The 21,830-nt window shown below is 37.3% G+C and overlaps 1 protein-coding gene across 1 annotated transcript in view; it reads right to left on the bottom strand.

The window, feature by feature from the left end:
* The window catches only part of SV2A (synaptic vesicle glycoprotein 2A), a 1,331,300-nt gene that overhangs the window by 452,682 nt on the left and 856,788 nt on the right, over nucleotides 1-21,830 (bottom strand). Inside the window, exon 4 of the mRNA XM_044079906.1 lies at nucleotides 9,733-9,913. Coding sequence (XP_043935841.1) covers nucleotides 9,733-9,913 — 181 coding nt within the window. The remainder of the gene's footprint in view (nucleotides 1-9,732; nucleotides 9,914-21,830) is intronic.

Raw genomic sequence — 21,830 nt, 5'->3', positions numbered from 1 at the left:
GTCTAGGTAGCTCCTGTGGGGCTTCTAGGATAGGTTTCTCTTATGTTCAGTTGGATTTCAATAGCCTTGCCAGGTTGCTGATAGAGGGACAGGCTGTGTCTTAACACAAGGCTTGGTAGCTGAAAAAGATAGACAGAAAGAATGAAAATGTATTAGCCAACTAGGTTAAGGACTGTGCAGGAGAGGTAAGAAAAGTGAAGGAGGAGGACTGCAAGTCAGCAGTTAAATCAAGTAAAGATACAGTAGAGTGTTAGTATGGTATTCAGTTTATCAAATCCTATACATTGAAATGTGTGGCACCGACAAGAAATACAAATGTGGCTACTGCAAGCAAAATCATAGAATATTTAACTACTACCAAACTCAATAAGTATCTAACTACTATACAAATTCTAAACTATACTATACAAATATTTAACTACTATCAAACACATGAAGTATCTAACTACTATACAAATTAACTAATGTAGAAAAACTAAAATAAGTGGTTAACTTTTGGACAAAAGAAAAAGAACCAAGAAGTTTAACAGTAATGCAGTCTTACACAGTCATAAACATATTGTAGTTTCCAGAGTAGCAATTAGAATTAGCTACAACAAAGAGGAAACTGAAGCAAGTTGTTTAGCAGTAGTACAACCCTACACGGTCATAAATATTATAATGTACATAATACCAAAATAGTATCGATTACAGCACAATAAGCTCAATAATAACTTCTGTAGTAGCACTTGGTTCGGGGAGTGCTGTGCTCAGTGCCTGAGCGCAAGATTAAGTAGACTGAGGCAAATGTGTAAGTTAAACCCCTTTTGAACCCAGGCGGAAGTAGCCGCTAACGAGAAAAAGCCCTATAGGATGTTTGTGAAGTATTGCCGTATTATGAGTACATAAGTATAAAATGTAATTGCTGTGTTGTACATATAGCAGAGCTCAGTAGACGTGCAAAATTGGTTTGGTCCTAAGCAGGTAGCGCTAAGGTTAAAGAGTAATACTTTACTGTCCGCCAGGGAAAATTAATTCATCCCAATGAATTAATGTAAGCATGTTCGACCTCAGCAGGCAGGGCGATAGTTAAAGGATAACTAAATCGCTCCAAGGTCGAAACCTACAAGAAAAGCTCACAATGGGCTGTACTATGTATATATATATATATATATATATATATATATATATATATATATATATATATATATATTTTTTTTTTTTTAAACCTAGAGAGGAACAAGACTAGCTTAGACCTCAGTAGGTAGCGCTATGGTAGCAAGGTCGACAGTGGCGTTGGCCATTAACCCCACATGGAGCTTCGTAGTCTTAGTTACGGCTGAGGTACTGCAGAGTAGGGAGAGACTACCCACTATGTGTAGCTTAAACTGAGAAGTAAGTTGTTTAAACCTTCGAAAAGCTCTCCAAGTGAAAGAGCAGTTCCAGTAGTACTACGAGTATGGGGGATACCCACTATGCAGATAAGACACCACGCAGGGAACACACTACAAATGTAACAGCAGGACCAGTAAGATCACAGATCTAATACCACAAAGCCTGCACAGTTATCTTACAATGTATAAAAAGCAGAAGCTTTCTGTAACAAAAAGACAGTAGTGTGTACAGGTCAGCTAGCAATACACCGACTAAGTTCGTCAGATAACTGTTAGATGCTCCTAAAGTTTCAGCGTGCAAAGAGCCACAAATGTCTGTCGCAAACGCTTTATAAGCATACTATAATATACAAAGTCCTACACAACATAGTAGTAAAAGCAGTTCAGATGTGCAAAATTCCAATACAGCAAACACAAAATAGAATGTACTTACGGACCGCACACCGCCCGGAGAGCGAGGGGCTGTTGGCTGGGGCAGAGGGATTTGAAAATGGCGCCAAAAGGCTTACCTATATTTATAGGTTTAGCGACGCTGATAGAGAGGGGAGGGGTGGGCGGGCTAGGAAGTACCTAGACAAAGTGAGGGGGGAGGGGAGAAGAACAGGCTCTTACAGGGAAATGTGAGACACTAACAGGAGGAGAGAATGGACAAGGCAAGTAGTTACGTAAATAACAGAGAGAGGCTGAGAGGCAATCAGTTCAACAGAGAGACTGTATTCTACAGGTAAGGTAAGAGACATTTCCTGATACTACTAAACTGAAAGTGGGGAGCAAGGTATAGCTATGTAAGGGGAGAAGGGTAAGAGTAAAGGGTTGTAGAACAGAGAGAAAAGATAATTTATAAATGGTGCTGAAGTAGGTATGGGAGTTTAAGCAGAGAGTAAAAGTAAGTGGGCCAGTAGCTATGGCAATAGTTGATAAGGGCTTGTGTTGTTACTGAAACCCTCACTATAACCAGGATAAGTCCCTATTCAGCTTTTCGAGGGGTAAGGGGTAATTACCTGAGTCAAAAGTAGAAACAGGGGTAGCACAGAAAGGCTGGGTATGGGGTAATTACTTGAGTCAAAAGCAGAAGCAGGGATAGCAGAGAAAGGCTGGACAGCAGAGCTAGTGGATTTCTACTGCCAGTAAAATATATTTTACCATGGCTTGAAGTGTGCTGCCCTCTAGTGGTAAAAGAAGGGAGAGCACTAGCTCCACTAGGATAGGAGCTGGGAGGTAAGATAATTAAGAGAAAGGTCAGAGGGGTAGGTCCGTGAGTGTGCTGGTCCTTACAGATTAATTTACATTTAATACACTCACAATTAATATTAATTGAAAGTGCTCAAAATTTATAGTTTAATCCTAAAGATACTCTAGGATAACACCTACACTGTGAGGCAGACCACAGAGAGTCTAGGTAGTTCCTGTGGGGCTTCTAGGATAGGTTTCTCTTATGTTCAGTTGGATTTCAATAGCCTTGCCAGGTTGCTGATAGAGGGACAGGCTGTGTCTCAACACAAGACTTGGTAGGGACCACACACCGCCCAGAGAGCGAGGGGCTGTTGGCTGGGGCAGAGGGATATATTGAGAAATATAAAGTTGTTTGCAAGCAGCAACCTCTCTATTAGTTACAGAACTCTTTAATATGGAATTATTTAGGTGACTTTTACTTCTGCAGAGATTGTGCATATTTACTGATACTGGTGGATTGTAGAAGTTTGAGTAGACTTTTATGATGGAGATGTTCTGAACTGTGCAGTTTTATCATTACTGGTTCATGCATTTTGTTTCATTGTTTACTGGAAAAATGTTCAAAACAAATTTAAAATGCCCTCTAATAACTGTACTGTATTATACAAGGAATATAATTTAATACAATCAGGAGGGTGTATCAAAGAACACATGTATGTTTCATGTGCAAGGGGCCTATGATTTGAAATCAGCCCAAAAGTAATCTTTATCTGCCACTGGCCAGATGCATTTTCTTTGAATGTGGGTTTCAATGCTGTTTCAATAAATGTGAGTTTCAAGGCAGAGAAGTTTTAATGCTAAGTCTATTTTCATTGTGAGACTGCATTGCTTTGTTTAGCAGATGTCTATTAGTGTTTGTGCTGTAAAATGTAAAAGAGAACTTTTAAATGAAATCCAAATCATTGTAGAAGTAAAGCAGTATGCACATTGCAGTGTTTATGGTAAATGAGGTGAAATAGCCAAGTAATGGGATATTGGAATGGCTGCAGAGGGGAGAGCTGTATATGGGGAGGCCCCATTCAACCATGATTTTGTGAGGGGGGAAGGGCGGCAAACTCAAAGACAGCTCCGGGTGGCATAAACTATAGCTATGCCACTGATTAGTAGGCCATGGAAAATAACTTTTGGAGGTCCTAGCAAACTATAATATTCTTTTGCTATGATTAAAATATTGCCTACCTTTAAATGCCCTGCTTTTATCATAAAACCCACATACTGCAAGTCACCAAAAACAAAATCCTAAGGTTCATCATCTTCTCCCTTCCCAGTGAGCATCATTGCTGCACATTAAAAAAATGGTTACCATTTACTTCAGGGTCTGGGGCCATATTTTGGTTGCCTGTTCTTCAGTTTGTGTTTGAAAGTTGATATCCCACAATTCCGCTGGAGTGGATGGGGGTTACATAATTATGTATTCAAATATTATGTTAATCAGCATACAGATTTGTACCTATTTTTCATGGGCTTTTGTCCAGATTTTTGATGTTTCCAGGCTGAGAGGTATGGCACTGGTGAGAGCACCATCCTGCAGTACCAGTCACAGGAGGCAGTGCACTGATCAGAGCACCATCTTGCATTACCAGACACAGGAGAAGGTCCACTGATCAGAGCACTATCCTGCAGGACCAGACACAGTAGGGCAGTGCAGTGATGAAAGCACCAAACTGCAATACGAGACACAGAATGGCAGTGCACTGTCTTGTGGTACCAGACACAGAAGGCAGTGCACTAATGAGAGCACCAACCTTCAGTACCAGACACAGGAGACAGTGCATAAATGAAAGCACCATCCTGTAGAACTGGACACAGGAGACAGTACACTGATGAGATACTATCCTGCAGGACCAGACACAGGAGGGCAGGACACTGAACAGTTCTATACAACCAATGGCATGTTAACAGAAGTCAGTGTTCAGCTTCATCTCTGCATCAGTCCTTCCTAAAATGTGAGCTGACAGTGAAATGTACAAAATCATGAGATCACATGATGTACTTGTTATCATATTTATATTTTCGAAGTAATCATCATTTCCTGTTTAATTGATATCTTTCTGTGCATCTCAAAGTACTGCTGACCTAGCCCCATGGTTTTGGGATGAATATTTCAGTTAAATATTGATTTGTTTATTTCTATAGTTCCACTTATCTCATTCTCTTACACTTTTTATAAGAGGAAGCCACTAAAAAGTACACCAGGTAGCAAACTATTCTTAGCCCTTCTTATTTTCAAATTAACTAAATGTTTTCTCATCTCATCCATAGCCATTATCGCCATACCCATTTATAATGCAGACTGAAATGTACCTATAGCTTGCAAAAGGTGCAAAAGGAGAGAAGATTAGACAGTGATAAGGCTAGCAGTTTATTATGGGGGGTATCTGGTCCAGAACTGCACCTACTGACTCACTGAGCACCACTGCACTGAATTAAATATGTTGACTAGGCCACTACATCAAAATAATGCATCTCAACTTATTGGCAAATGGTCAGTAGGTGGGGAAATCACAACAATAAAGCATGTTTCAGTACTCCGCAGTGTATCCTCATCTACTAGGACTAATATCATGGCAAAAGGGTCAATTTCAATCCCTATGTAGAGAGCTCGGGTATATCTATATGGGACTGTTCCCCAATATATCTACAAGGAACTGTTCCCCCTAATTAATGATGATGCTCAGTGAAATAGGACTTAACAAGTTTGCTGAGTCAACAAGCTGGACAGTTATTGACAGAGTCTTAGTTAAGAGGTTCTCACTAAATTTCCCCAAGATTAAGCAGACTACCCTTTTCCCATTTTCTAAGATCACCACTATCTCTCAACAAAGAAATGCCAGCACGTGGTTTCATCCAGCTCTGATCAACCAGAGTAAAACACTGGCACCTCCACTGTTAGTGCTGTCTGTGGTTGGCTGGTACATGAGATGAAAGGCTGGCACAAGATAAGCCCCACCTACCATTCTCCTGACAAAGGTGTGTGTCTTTGCTGGGCTGCCTGCTGCTGTGTGTGTATTTATTTGGGCTGCTGTTGTGTATTTATTTCATATCCTGCTGCAATGCTCCATTTGCAAGTCTTTGCTGGGCTGCCTGCTGCAGTGTATTTATTTGGGTCTGCTGCTGTGTGTATTTGTTTGGGCTGCTGTATTTATTTAATTTATCCTGCTGTATGCAATGCTCCATTTGAACAAACAAGGAACGAAGTAAGTATGCTCCATTTGAACAACCTAGGAAGTTTGTGGGTCTGTTTGAGCACAAGTCTTTGCTGGGCTGCTGCTATGTATTTATTTGGGCTGTTCTGTTTGAACAAACTAGGAAGTAAGTATGCTCCAGGGCTTATTCGGCATTTTAGTCTTAGTCTGATGCAATGCTCCTGCTGCGTGTGTATGTACTTAATTTATTCTGCTGCATGCAATGCTCCGTTATTTGGGCTGAGACTTTGCTGGGCAGTTTAGGTGTGTGTGTGTGTGTGTGTGTGTGTGTGTGTGTGTGTGTGTGTGTGTGTGTGCGTGCGTGTGTGTGTGTGTGTGTGTGTGTGTGTAATGCCCCAGTTAAATATATCTGGTGGCTAAAGTTACTCAGAATCAAACAGGTAGCAAGAGCCTGAATTCCTTACCCAACACCACTTGAGAAAACTGTCCAGATTTTTGCCTCATATTTTTGTTCTGTTCCTCACAAAATCTGTGTTTTTCTGGATTTTGGGGGGAAATCAGTGAGGACTGAATTCACTAAATGACAGGCATTTGAATTCCAGACTTTATATTCTTCAGAAAATATATGGTAACACAAAACCTTTCATTCTAGCAATTTTCTAAGTTTATAAGATCAATATTTGAAATTTGTCTCTATTTGTGGGGATGTATTCCCCCTTTATTGGTTTTGTCCAGGTTTTTTATGCTAAGAGGTTGAGAGGTATAATGAGAAGTGAATTCATTGAATATGTTTGGGGGTTGTATTCCCCATTATTGGCCTTGTCCAGGTGTTTTGTGCTAAAAGGTTGAGAGCTATGGTGAGAAATGAATTCACTAAATGAGTTGAGAGCTATGGTGAGAACTGAATTCACTAAATGATAACCATTTAAGTTTCAGTCTTACTATCTTTCAGGAAAGGCATTGTGGTAACACAACATTTTACTCCAGCAACTTTCCAAGATTATACAAGCAATGCTTAAAATGTGTCCCTGGTTTTTGAGCTTTTGTCCCCCCTAATAAATTTTTAAGTTTTTCCAGATTTCTTGTGCTGCAGAGTTGAGAGATGTAGTTGAGTGTCGAGTGGATTTTACAAGGAGCTGAGAGCTTCAGGGGAAGTGAAATTTAGTGCTACTTATGCCGAGCTTGCTTCCATTGTTAATAGCCTAATGGGTTGAATATTTGCTTTTGATGTAGAAAGCTGTGGGTTCTACTCAGACAGTATGTAGATGCATTGCTGATACTGTACTGTGCTGTACTTTTAAAGGGATGGATGCTTCAGTCCTGAGAATGTCCTCTTTGGCTGAGATAACTAGTAACTATGAACCTGTTATTAGTTTGCTATCCATTTCCTATTGCAATATTACTATCTTATAATTTTTTAATGTAACATAGGCAATTTATTCCTCAAGGGCAACAGGCACTTTATTTTGTAGATGAAACAATGAAATATAAAGTTGTTTGCTAGAAGCAACCTCTTTATTAGTTACAGATCTCTTTAATGTGGAATTATTTAGATGACTTTTACTTCTGCAGAGATTGTGCATATTTACTGATACTGGTGGATTGTAGAAGTTTGAGTAGACTTTTATGATGGAAATGTTCTGAATTGGGCAGTTTTATCATTATTGGTTCATGCATTTTGTTTCTTTGTTTACTGGAAAAATGTTCAAAACAAATTTAAAATGCCCTCTAATAACTGTACTGTATTATACAAGGAAGATAATTTAATACAATCAGGAGGGTGTATCAACGAACACATGCATGTTTCATGTGGAAGGGGCCTATGATTTGAAATCAGCCCAAAAGAATCTTTATCTGCCACTGGCCAGATGCATTTTCTTTGAATGTGGGTTTCAATGCTGTTTCAATGAATGTGAGTTTCAAGGGCAGAGACATTTCAATGCTAAGTCTATTTTCATTGTGAAACTGCATTGCTTTGTTTAGCAGATATCTATTAGTGTTTGTGCTGTAAAATGTAGAACTACTATTGTCTGATCTTATTAATATACAGTAATTGACTAGAAATATATGGACTGAAACTCTTCCACACAGAGCAGTTTCTTACACTGTTTTAAAAATATTTTCCCATACAACAAACCATACTTTGCATGTTTCTTATCAGGTGTAAGATGTTACCTATGCTGTAGAAATGGTAAGTATTTAACAGAAAGCTGTTTTAATATTAGATGACCACTCTGCAAGGGTGAAGCCAAGCATACTCATAGTAATTTGAGTGCATTTTTCTGAGCATTTCTCAGAAATATTATCCCTGGAATTCATTAATGCCTACACTAAATGCACACTAAGTGTACATCATTCTGAATAAACAGAGAAAACAAGCTTAACTCACACCTTCTTCATCCTAATTTTAGTTTTCCTACTGATTTTCTTGTAGCTTTAAATACTAAGGACCAGAAATTAGAAAAGTCAAACAGACAAACCAACTAGTAAAAACTACAAGAAAAACCTAGGCAAGCTAGAGTTTTCATTGTGTGATACATTAAACCTCCTATAACAGAGCCCATGGGATAAATGCAAATAACTCTTTAAGGACATAAACTGTTTCAGCTATATGGCTTCTGAATGTCCATGGCTTTTTAAGTGTTTGTGGATACATTCAGGCCAATAAAGACAAACCCCACTAGTTGTAGACTGTTTAGCTGTAAATCAGAAACGCAGGCTCTTTACACCCAGCTGATCCATAACCATTCAGGTGACTGCAAAATATCCCACCTAACATCCAAAACCAAAAAGTAAAAAGGTCACACAGACATACCAGTTAGCTAAAACTACAAGAAAAACCTAGTCAAGCTAGAGTTTTCACTGTGTGATACCTTTAACTGGGTCTATATTAAAACAACGAATGTTACAAATTGCGAACGCTCAGATGAGCGAAAATGCTGCAACTTGAAAATGTTATTGTGGGGGGCTACACCCCCACACCCCCTGCTAAATATATATTCCATCTCTAAGATCGCACTACACTGAAGAAAGGGCAAATATTCCAATCTTCACTGTACTGCGATAATAAAAACAAATTTCGAGTTGCATTATTTTCGCTCATCTGAGCATTCATAATTTGTAACATTTGTTCTTTTAATATAGACCCCTTAAACCACCTATAATAGATGTCCATGGTATATATGTAAATGACACAGTAAGGACATCAAGTCTTTCAGCTATATGGCTTCTGAATGTTGTGCTGATGAGGTCATAAGAAGGCCAACACATGCATTTCCACAGCTAGTGGGGTTTGGCTTTATTGGCCTGAATGTGTCCACAAACACTTAAAAAGAAAAAATAAAAAGTCAAGGACATTCAGAAGATGTCCTTAAGGGGTTATTTGCATATATCCCATGGGCCTCTATTATAGGTATCACACAGTGAAATCTTTAACTTGGCTAGGTTTTTCTTAAATATTGAGGGAGATTCATAAATGTTACCACAAAGTATAGACTACATTTACACTTAATGTAATCTTTCAACACAAAAAATGTGGTGGGGATGTTCCTAAATACAGATCATGTACACTTAGTGTAGCTGTTAATGAATCTGACTCTATACTAGACAAAAAGATGTTTACATCTGCTTAAGCTAAATGTCTGCAATCTAGACCTAAATATAACTTGCTTTAAAATATGATTACTTACTGAAGATCACATTTTCGTAGCTGGAGGAGGGCAACAATTTAAAATGATGGCCTAATTTATTAAGAATTTAAGGGAAATTGCCAGTCTAAGTAAGTTATTCTTGTAAATCACAGAACTTTTACAGAAAACATGATGAATGAATATCATCGCACAGAATTTACATAAGCAAAGTCTAGATTTGTAGCAACTCTATATTAGTGGTACATGACACATAGTGAAAGTTATTCGGTGATGCCTGGATAAATGCCTCTTCAAACAGCAAGAGCAGTTTAGACTGTACCATTTACTTACCCAACACCAGAGATGAGGCGACAGAAAAGGAAGGTTCCATAGCCTTGCACAAATGAAGAAAAGAATGCAAAGAAACTGTTGACAGAGAGACCAATGAGGAGGCACTGCCTTCGTCCAATCCGATCTGCCAATCCACCCCACAGGAAAGCACCTACCATCATTCCCAAATACACAATCAGACCTAGAATACAAACAAAAACACCACTAATCATTTCTTAGGAAATGTTAACCATAAAAGTCACTTTAAGTTGCGCATACTTATGTTTAGGCTTAACTTCAGTGAAAGAAACAAAAGAATGCGATTAAGTTACACAGCAAAAATAGGTTTACAAGTGTCTCAGCTCCCTATAGCTGCGATGGGGATAGGGTTGGGGGCAATGATGAGTTTTAGCTTACTCATTATTTCACAGGGGGAGGGAGAGACACAGCCAGGGCATGGCAGTGACAGTAATGACACTAGAGAATATGGAGGCACTCAGTCTCTGCAAATACATGTTGAGATAGGTAGCTTAAGGACTCATTATCATTGACTGGTCCATCATGGCACAACTGCATGTCCTCCTGTGATTTCAGCCCTACATGTCAAGGGAAGGTAGGACTATAAGCACAAAGTACAACCCAGCCACAATCTGTAGCAATAACAGCTCTCAGGTCAAGCCCCCCCCCTCCAGTCCTCACCCCTTGTAACCTGATACACCACTTTAGAGAGTTTGGCTGACAACTCAGGATAGACTGTAGATAATAAATGCTGGTCAATTCAGTTACAACTGAGATAGTACTTGGGGTTGTTATGACTAAGGAGGCCATGTTGTTGCATAAGATAAGGCTCACCTGCAAATTAATAGTAGCAGAATAAAAAAGATAAAAACATTTTATAGCCAACAATCTTCTTAAAATAAATGTCACCATTTCTTTGTCCATTTAACTATGCTACGAAAAACATGTAATTTCTATCTAATTAAAATTAAAATAACACAAAAGAAGGATATAGTTCTAAGCAGAAATGCCTTTAGCTACATTACAGTTCATGCTGTTGGTTAGAAGTGCTTGTGACATACAACCTTGGTCATGGAAGTGTTGTATATTTTATCTGCTCCTTCATTACAGAGTCTAGGTAAGAATACAGACTCATAATTTTTTGTTAAAATGAACATACATAAAGCTTTTGAAATGGAGAGTGGAAAGAGCTAATCTTGGTTTGCTTTCTACAAAGTCTTGGACAGACTATCTCACGGGTTAATGGATCTGTTACCAGTGCAACTTTATTATGTCTTTCTTTGATCCATATCCCTTGTTCCTTGTCCCTCTCTTCACTTTTCTGGTGTTACAGTGGATATAAAAAGTGCACACACCCCTGTTAAAATGCCAGGTTTTTGTGATATAAAAAATGAGACCAGAATAAATCATTTCAAAACTTTTCCCACCTTTAATGTGACCTATAACCTGTACAATTCAATTGAAAAACAAACAAATCTGTTAGGGGAAGAAAATATAAATCTATTTGCATAAGTGTGCACACCCTTAGACTAATACTTTGTTGAAGTACCTTTTACTTTAATTACAGCATTCAGTCTTCTTGGGTACACACCTGCCATCAATTAAAGAGACTCTAATTAACCCAAAATAAAGTTCAGCAGTCCTAGTAGGATTTTCCTGACATTTACTCAGTTGCCTGCTACAGCAAAAGCCATGGTTCAGAGAGAACTTACAAAGCATCAAAGGAATCTCATTGCTGAAAGGTATCAGTTAGGAGAAGGGTACAAAAAATTTCCACAGCATTGGATATACCATGGAACACAGTGAAGAGAGTCATCAAAAAGTGGAGAAAATATGGGACAACAGTGATGCTGCAAAGAACTGGACGTCCCTCCAAAATTGATGAAAAGACAAGATGAAAACTGGTCAGGAAGGCTGCTGAGAGATGTACAGCAACACTGACGAAGCTGCAGGAATTTCTGGCAAGTACTGGTTGTGTACTACATGTGACAACAATTTCCCGTATTCTCAATATGTCTGGCCTATGGGCTTGGGTTGCAAGACAGAAGCCTTTTCTTACACGGAAAAATATCCAGGTCTGGCTAAAATTTGCAAAACATTACTTCAAGTCTCCCAAAAGCATGTGGGAAAATGTGTTATGGTCTGATGAGACCAAGGTTGAACTTTTTGGCCACAATTCCAAAAGGTGCATTTGGCGCAAAAAGAATACTTCGCATCACCAAAAGAACACCATCCTCAGCGTGAGGCATGGTGGTGGCAGTATCATGCTTTGGGGTTGCTTTTCTTCAGCTGGAACTGGGGCTTTCGTCAAAATGGAGGGAATTATGAACAGTTCCAAATACCAGTCACTTTTGGCCCAAAACCTTCAGGTATCTGCTAGAAAGCTGAAGATGAAGAGGAATTTTACCTTTCAACATGACAATGACCTGAAGCATACATCCAAATCTACAAAAGAATGGCTTCACCAGAAGAAAAGTTTTAGAATGGCCCAGCCAGAGCCCAGTCCTAAATCCAATAGAAAATCTGTGGGGTGAGGGCTGTGCACAAGAGATGCCCTCGCAATCTACCAGATTTGGAGGGCTTTTGCAAGGAAGAGTGGGGCAAATATTGTCAAGTCAAGATGTGCCATGCTGATAGATTCCTACCCAAGAAGACTGAACGCTGTAATTAAATCAAAAGGTGCTTCAACAAAGTATTAGTTTTAGGGTGTGCACACATATACAACCAGCTTATTGTACATTTTTTCTTTTTATATTTTTCCCATAACAGATTTGTTTGTTTTTCAATTGAATTGTATAGGGTATAGGTCACATTAAAGGTGGGAAAAGTTTTGAAATTATTTATTTTGGTGTCATTTTTTTATATCACAAAAACCTGGCATTTTAACAGGAGTGTGTACACTTTTTATATCCACTGTAAATCACTAATTTGCTTAGACCAAATAATCAAACTTGTGAAAGCTTAAACCATTTAAATGGAAATCGCTGTACAGCACAGAACAATATATTTACCATTTTCCTCACTGTAATGCAATCTCAGAATTGGTACATTTAATTAGCAGGGGGTGTGGGGGATGCAGGGAGGCTTCCCCCTGCAAAAACATAAAACATTTTTTTTGTTTTTATTTTTTTTATTTAAATTTCAAACTTTGGAACTATATATATATATATATATATATATATATATATATATATATATATATATATATATGTATGTATATATATATCAATATATATATATATATATATATATATATATATATATATATATATATATATACACACACACACACATATATATATATATATATACATACATACATACATATACATTTACACACACACACACACATACACACACACACATATATATATATATATATATCTATATATATATATATATATATATATCTATATATATATATATATATATATATATATATATATATATATGCAGAGAGAGAGAGAGATAATACATACAAATTATAGCATATAATGGAGGATTTCACCAAGTGGTTAGGTACAAGTGACCCGAAAGTGTGTAAATACTAATGTAAATAATATATACATATAGATAGACAGATAGAAAGATAAATAGATATATAACTTTTTAATGAATGCGGTATAAATATACACTATTGCCATAGGGTTGGTATGCACTATAAAGACATTCCAATGCCCTCTACAATTCATAATGCTCAATAGAGAACGGCCTGTACATGGTCTTACCTCTTAATGTAGTCACAGTGCTGCATGTAAAGTATACATATGCAGATGATTCAGAAATGCTATACAAATTGTTTCCAGGCTAGTCCTAACTACATACGTTAAGGGACTAGAACTGTATACCTATATCTGGTGTAAGTGTGTATGATACTCCTTCCTTACAAATGTGTTTCTCAGCCTACAGAGATAAGGAGTACTGCTGAGCATTTTTGGCTATTTTTGCTTTTCATAGGTTCATAGATATATGCTAGGCTCACAACTATCAGGGCCTTTATAAGCCTAGCTGGGCAGTCCAACCCAACTCTGGCTCTGTTCATCCTTGGTTGTTATTAGTAGTAGTAGGTTTGTTAGGAAATTTTTGTAGGTTATGAGGGTGGGTTATGTTAGTTTTGGGCATTACTGTCTGCCTCTGTCTATCAGAGACATGGGGGCCAGACCCAGGGTTAATTTCTGATTTCCCATCCATTGGTTAAGTTTACACTTAAATATGATTAGGGATGGACTTTGCTTCACATGGATGGGGAGACTGTTCCACAGCATGTGGATCCACTGAGACACATATCTGTCTCACCAACATGTCTTATTTATGTCACAAGGAAAATTTAAATCCTTGGATCTAGTGGTTCTGATGCTGTTAATTTTGTGGACGCACAAAAGGTCCATCAGAGCTGGATCCGAAGATGTCTTGTATGACAGGCATAGACTGCCTATCAGTAACCTGTAGAAGACAGGCTATAGAGATAGGGCCTTAAGGCTTTACATGCATATTGAATTTAAATAAAAAAATAATGAAAAAAAAAAAAAATCACTTTTATTCAGAAACACATATTGCTTTTAGATCTGAAATCACACCACCATTATATATTTCTGTTTTGATAGTTATTGTTTACTTTACTCTTAAGAGAACCAAATGTCACATACTTGTTTCAGCTATTTCATAAAATTCCACTCATCAATTTATAAAGACACTTCTGGCCTGAGTTGCCCCCAGCTTCAAATGACAGCATCTCTCTAGTACTGCAATATATTTTTATGAAATTTTCTGGACAATACCCTTTGATAATCTCACTTTGATTTTGTTTTACACAGCCTAATAGCTGTCATTTAAAACAGTCAACATAATCTCAAATATGAGTATTGTCTCTTAGCATGTAAAACATGCATATTTCAGTATAACATATGAAACTTTCAGAAAATATTAATATTATTTTTCCTAGTAAAGAGTAATATTTTTGATTTTCTTTTCATAAGAATGCACATATAAAATGATTCAGATATATATTCAGTGTACCAGATTGAATTATACAAAATATGCATTATACTTTGTGAAAGAAATGGTAAAACCAGAAATGGCTAAATAAGACTACTGGTGGTACCTAGCAATATTAGATAATTTCTCTTTTGCCTTATGATATATTATAGAAATTTCTTAGAATAATACATTGTTGTCATCAGCTATAAAGTGCGCTTAGCTGGAGTTTCAGGCTGTAAGGAAACATATTTTTTATTGTACTGTGGTTTACTGTACATCAGTCAAAAGTGGATCATAAATCCATTGACAAAAAAGACTTCTGTATTCAGGAGAAATTAATAGGATTTTTATTTCTGATGTGTTGACAACTTACTAAAGAGGTATGCTAGACCATTATTGTACTTTGTATTTTGAGCAGAGGTTCACTACAGTACCCACAATGAAAACTGAGTATAATACAAAATGTCAGACTGTGCTAGTAAATGCCAATGAAGTAAAGCTACTGGGTCCTTTTTTGAAAGGCTGTGTTTCTATCCACCTTTGAGATTTCATTATGAAACTTTCAGAAAATATTTACTGGATATTTGGTTACAAAATACATCTAAGACTGAAATTCTGTCCTTGGAGCTTCCACTGCAGCACCTCCCTGAATTTTAATACACAACTTTAGCTGTATGAGAACACAGCAAAGTAGCCATAGCATGTTACAACTGAAAATATATGAAAAAATACATTTTTTCATGTGAAATATAGAGTTGTAGGGTCTGATGTATTGCCAACTCAATAAAACATATTTTAGTCAATCACTGTACTTACCATACTGAGAATATTTTCTCCAATGTACACAAAATGAAAACCAAGTATAACACAAAATGGCTGACACAGCAGGAAAGGTATATGGAATAACAACACCATTGTGACCTGTCTTTGAAAGGCTATAACTCTGTCTCCCATTTTAGATTTTATTATAAAACTTTCGATTAATAACAACAGTGTAATTTGCTATAAAGCATACCTAAGGCTGCAGTTCTCATTTCAGCTCTTGCAGTGTAGTTCACATTTGTGAATCTGACATCATTTGTTGCTTGAAAGCATGGTATTATAGCCATTGCATGTTACAACTGAAAAAAAAAATTTCTACTGAAATATTGAGGACTTTTACTTTTGAGGTATTGATCGCTTAAAAAGATATATTTTCAGAAATGCTGAGCACAAGTTCACTATAGTGCTCACAATGAAAACTGAGTATAATGCAAAATATCATACTAGCATATAAACCACCACCACTGGGTATTGTCTTTAAAAACTGTAGCTCTGTCTTCTGGGGGATATCCATTACAAAATCTTCAGGAATAGCAAACAGGTATTTATATACAAAACACATCTAAGACATGCTCAACCTTTTGTACAAAGATTAAGTAGCCCCAGGTATAAACAAAGGGTAGTGCCAGACTTTGACAACAGAAGCTCTCTGAAATGCTGGATTTTACTGGCTGTATATAAGAGACTGCATGTCATTTCTCTGAAGGAAATTCACAACAACAAGATCAGGGACTTCTACTAAGATATTTTGGTACAAAGCATACTCATACTCATATTGTCCCACTGTAAAGCACACCTTCTGAGAATGTACACTACCTTTGACTGTGAATAAACCACATAAATATAATGGCTAAATTGCTCTCTGACAGATATTTTCCACTAATATATTTTATCAGTAATCATTCAGAAATGATCCCCTAACTGCCATTTACTTTCAAATATCACCTTCCTTTAAAAAAATGATACTCACATTCTCTATAATTTTACTATCTCATTGAAAACATGATGGCCCAAGTATTATAATTCAGCTTGCTGCCATTAGACACATACACTGACCCCACCCCAACATACCATGTCATTTTATTCAACAGTGAACATGTAACAACCATGAGTTTTCATGTGAAGCAACATACTTCTTTACCCCCTATCCCAAGACGACATCCACCTTCAGTGCACACGTTTGATGTTTGTGAGGAAAGTGAAAGAAAAGATAACCAAATTAATTTGTTTTAACCTACTGCTCTTTGGCATGTATACACACCTGTAAACTAGCAATATCAATGATCCAGTTGTATGAATTATGTAATTTACCCTAGCTTTTATGAATACCCCCCCCCCCACACACACACACACACACACACACACACACACAAACAGAAAATTGCTTCTGGCAGTTATCTCTAATGTATGAATGCTGAAAGTGGTGAAATAACAGTAACATTTCACATGCTGACAAATGACACCCCCACAAACTGATTGAAATAAAAAGTAAGTAAAAATAAATACACATGTATAATTCAGTGAGCTGCATGGATTATTACCACTGCCCACAGTTCTATCTGGTTTCCTGCAAGAAAGTACAGTAAAAGACATAACCACAAAAGAAAACCATGCTGTGCATCAGCACCTCACAGCAGTGTCTAGTCATGCAACTAGAGATGCCCAGGAAAGCACAGCTCAATCATAAGTGCAGAGGCTGCATGGTAATAGAAAATGTATTTGTAATTCACGTCCTAATTTTATATTCATGGGGTAGCAGCGAGAAGTCATGCTAAAACATAGGATCATTTCTCACTTTTGGGTTATAATTGATTTTAAAAGGCAGCTGCATTATAATCCTTTGGCTAGTACATTTACTGTATTAGCCAAATGATTATTTTAGAAATGTGGTATACAAGAGGATTTTTTCTTCATTTCAAACTGCCTTTATGCTGATTTTAAAAATAAGTTCACCCCAGGGATCAAAGTTCACCCCAGGGATGACTCCAGTTGCCCTACTGGATGGGGGCACTGTGAACTAACATCAGGTGGCATGGTGCCTGGGCAATTTTTTTGGGCTAGGCTTGTAAAGGCTCCAGGGCCATTAGCCTAGTACACACCTATGAACTTATGAACCTATGAAGAAAAAAGGTACACTAAAACCAAATAAATCCAGCAGCAACACCAGTTGATCAATCATGTGGTGCTTGATTACTTTGTAACCCACAAACTATGAGTTAAGTGAAAGAAAAGAAAGAAAAAAAATCCATTGCTTGGTAGAAAAGATACAGCTGCATAGTTTCCTTTAGTGCAGGCAAACTTGCTATTACAACCACACCTGTCCTTGCCTACATTCAGTACTGCTTCCAAACTCCTACTAGTGGGAGCTCTCACTGCACAAGATACCCTCATTACCATAATATGATAATGACTATAACTCTATCATCATGCCTAATGAATGAAAACTTTTATGAACTACGCTCTGGCATGACAGTGGAGAAAAGTAGAGCATGGAACTTCTAATTTAAGCTATGTCAAGCACATTGTACCTAAGTAAGTAACTGTTCCCAGCATTGCTACGTAGTGTTGTTTTATTACACAGCAAATCAATCTGTGGCCCTAGTATGCATAGGACACAAAGGAATCCTATGCACAGATGTTTACATTCAACGCTATAGCAGTTCTTCTGTGAGCTGCCCAATATTATTATGATCCAGGTCTATGAATTATGGTAGTGACAGGGCAGCATACTAAGCATAAGGCACAGAATGCAGGTACAAAACTGGTCATAAGGCTTATGAATAGCCCAGGCCATTTCTTTGCCTCTGTTGTAATCCTTCTTCTTAATGAGATTCTATTACCTCTTCATATAACATTGTTATTTCTTCCTGTCCTCTTCAACCATTCTGCAAAAGCTCTGCAAATAACTTTCTCTGCTTCTCCTCCATCCTACCACATTCATATTTTGCACAATGTATGTCTGACGTTGTTTTCACTTTATACAGTTTAATAGTTTTATTTCTAGCTTCCAATGTAATTCTTATCCTCAGCTTTCCTTCACTGCCAGAATCTCATTCGATGCTCTTACCATTTCCAAGCCTGTTCATCAAGGATTCCTCCACCATCCTTCTGAGCCGTTCTCATCCAGTTATAGTTCGCTGTTTCACTCAGTTGTTTCTTTTAGAACTATTTAGTAAAAGAGGAGGCACGTGTCTGCTCTTTTGTTATCAATATGTTATCATTGTTTCCTAGACATTTCAGCAAACTGTTCCTTCCTTATTTCAAATTAAATCATTTTATATGTTATATATTTCAAAATCCTTAATCTCCATGGGAACATGTAACTACTGTACTACCCAGTCTCTCATTCTTTATAACTTTCTCTTCATCCACACATCATATGTAGAATGGTCCATTTTACAATTGTTGCTTAAAGCCCACTGACCTACCCAGGAATCATAAAAGAACTTCATGCTCAAGTGATCATCCCACAACCTATACAAAGACTCTAAATACTCTTGTTCCCATAGTAACTCTGTATTAATCTTAACATTTTTTAAATTCTTTTGTAGCCTCTGTTGTGCCTATTATACCCACATTATCAGAAAACTCAACACTTTTTCTTCACAATTATCTATAAACAAATTTTTAGACTTCTATAAAAACATACTTTCTCCCACAAAATATTTCTCTCTACAATTGTATTTATTTATTTTATTTATTTGACATTTGTTTACCAGGAAAGTCTGACAGGACATAAAGCCCTTTTTCAGTGGAGGCCTGTGGAGAAAAGCTCCAACATACAAGTAAAAAACAGTCACACATTATTAGCAAGGATTATAGAATTATACATAAATTACAAAGAATAATTTTAAACTTCATCATCTAAATATCTTTTACTACTGCTTCTAAGGGGACTTTGTAGTTATCCAACCACAATTATTCCAAAATCAAACTCATCTATTACCTCATTCTATCTACTAGATGCACGCTTTATCCTTTCTAACATACTTACTGCACCATATGTTTATATATGGTTAGTATCATATTCTTGAAAATGCTTCCATCGCATGACCATAATATTGATGGAAAATGTCGATTTTTGACACATCTAAAAGGCAGAATGTCGGAAATGACATACCAGAACTGTCTGGTTCGATGAGTTTGACATAGCAGGAGGTGATGTCAGTCACCTATGCTATGCACATTAACGTACCGTTACACTCAATGGTCAACAGTACGTATGCCCCCCCCCCACCCCCTGCACATTAAATATACCAACTCCAAGATTGCACTACAGTGAGGAAATGGGCTAATTCCCTGCTCCTCACTGAACCACGACCTCCCTATACAATGTCAAACCCAAAATATCAACCTACACTACCCATTCGCTGAAGTGTAGTTGATCGTTTTTGGTTCGACATTATGTTGACTTGGAAACTGCAAGTTGACCACATGCTGGTCGACCAATGCAGTTTCCACATTTTGACTGTAAACTTTTATATACATCTATATGGTACATCAACTGAATGAGTAGTTACAGCTCATCTGGTAGTGTTCACCACAAGAAATCTGTACCCACAGTAATTCACTCCTTTTACAACTGTTTCCTCCTTTTCTCCATGGTTGTGTAAGGAGGGTATGGGGGGCTTACACCCCCTTTCACAAAACTGCTTTGCTTGTTTGTTTTATGTCCAGACAAAGTTACTACTGTCTGTGTTCAACAAGCTTTAACTTTATTTAGACTTTACTCAACTATTTCCAGTGAAACCATATAGATAATAGTATTGTGTAGTGCTTACTATAATAAAGTCAGTGATAGAAACAGCTTTCTTAGTTCTTACACAAGGTTTTATTTACAAGTACAAATTAAAAGTATTTTCTTTCAATAAAATATAGGAAGTAACAGAAACAAAAATCCTGTCCATTCACAGCAGTATTCCTTCATAGAGGGTTTTCAAAGTAAATGGTAATCTTTAGTAAGCTTTATCACACAGACAGGAGTAAGTTCCACTAGTTCATCAACAGCTCTTTTCCCTGTTCAAATTTTAGGGGCAACTTCCAGACTTCAGATTTCAAGGACATCTTTTAGACTTCCTCCTATAGCTTACTGGAGACTCCTCTTTTTGTACCCTCTCTCGACCCAGAGGTCAGGAATCTGATTTCTTTCATAGGCGTTGGTCATTATACACCTGAAGACCAACCTCCTTCTCGTTTATTGGTATTGAGACTTGCATTTTTTTGTTTACATACCATCTCTGTATTTCTCTTTCATAATACTCCCTTTTAAAGGCAACCCTAGCAGACATAGTCCTAGAAGGCACTTTGTATTTTCCATTTTCCAATTTTTCATTGTGTGTGTGTGTGTGTGTGTGTGTGTGTGTGTGTGCGCGTGCCTGCGTGCGTGTGTGTGTGTGTGTGTGTGTGTGTGTGCGTGCGTGCGTGTGTGTGTGTATATATATATACACACACACACACATATACATATATTTGTGTGTGGGGGGGTGTGTGCATGGGTCCTAATGTCAAATGTAAAACACCAACAAAATAACTTTATTAATCATACACAAAAGTGAACAAAAACAAAAACAAACCAATAATGTTGAGAGAGGAAATCTATTTCCTCTCCCATTATTAAAACTATGCCCCTCCCTGTAACACTAGCCACAAATTTGTCCGATAGTGGCAGTTTTACAAGAAGGTTTTAATTACATTAATCTGTAGGGTTAGGGTTGGTGGAAGGGTCAGCGTTAGGGTCAACACCCATTACTAAAGAAGGCAGGGAAACTCAGAGAAAACAAAGGGAATCTGCCCACATCATCTAGGACTGTAGTATATTTTTTTTCTAAAATAAGGTAAATCACTGAAACTTCTTGATGTCCACCAGCCTAATTCCTACGTCCCTCTGAGCATGAAAATATTTGCAAAGATAGTAGCACAAAGGCTAAATATGTATCCATCACACCTAATAGATCCAGCCGAGTAAGGTTTCATAAAAGGCAAACAAGAATTTTTTGACATTATTTAGTTTTGTATGAATATGTACTCCACCTGACTCACTTTGAAAATACCCACTTAGCAGTTTTGTTTGTTGACTTGTGAAAAGCGCTAAATTCTGTAAAATGGCAATTTCTAGTGGAAGTTTTACAAAACTGGGGATATTTTTGGACTCTAATATGGATACCATCTTCTAAGTAATGCTCCCTTAGCAGAAGATTGTACTATAATGTCCACTTCACAATCATTTGTATGATTACCAGGGATGAGACAAGGTTTCTGTCCCTCTTTTCCCCCCATACTTTTTTGTGCTGCTAATGGAGGTC

Source organism: Protopterus annectens, chromosome 8.part0 (assembly GCF_019279795.1).
Source record: "Protopterus annectens isolate FY-2018-M chromosome 8.part0, PAN1.0, whole genome shotgun sequence".
Lineage (NCBI taxonomy): Eukaryota > Metazoa > Chordata > Ceratodontiformes > Protopteridae > Protopterus > Protopterus annectens.
Note: the sequence above shows the minus strand (reverse complement) of the source record. Positions and strands in the feature narration are given on the sequence as shown.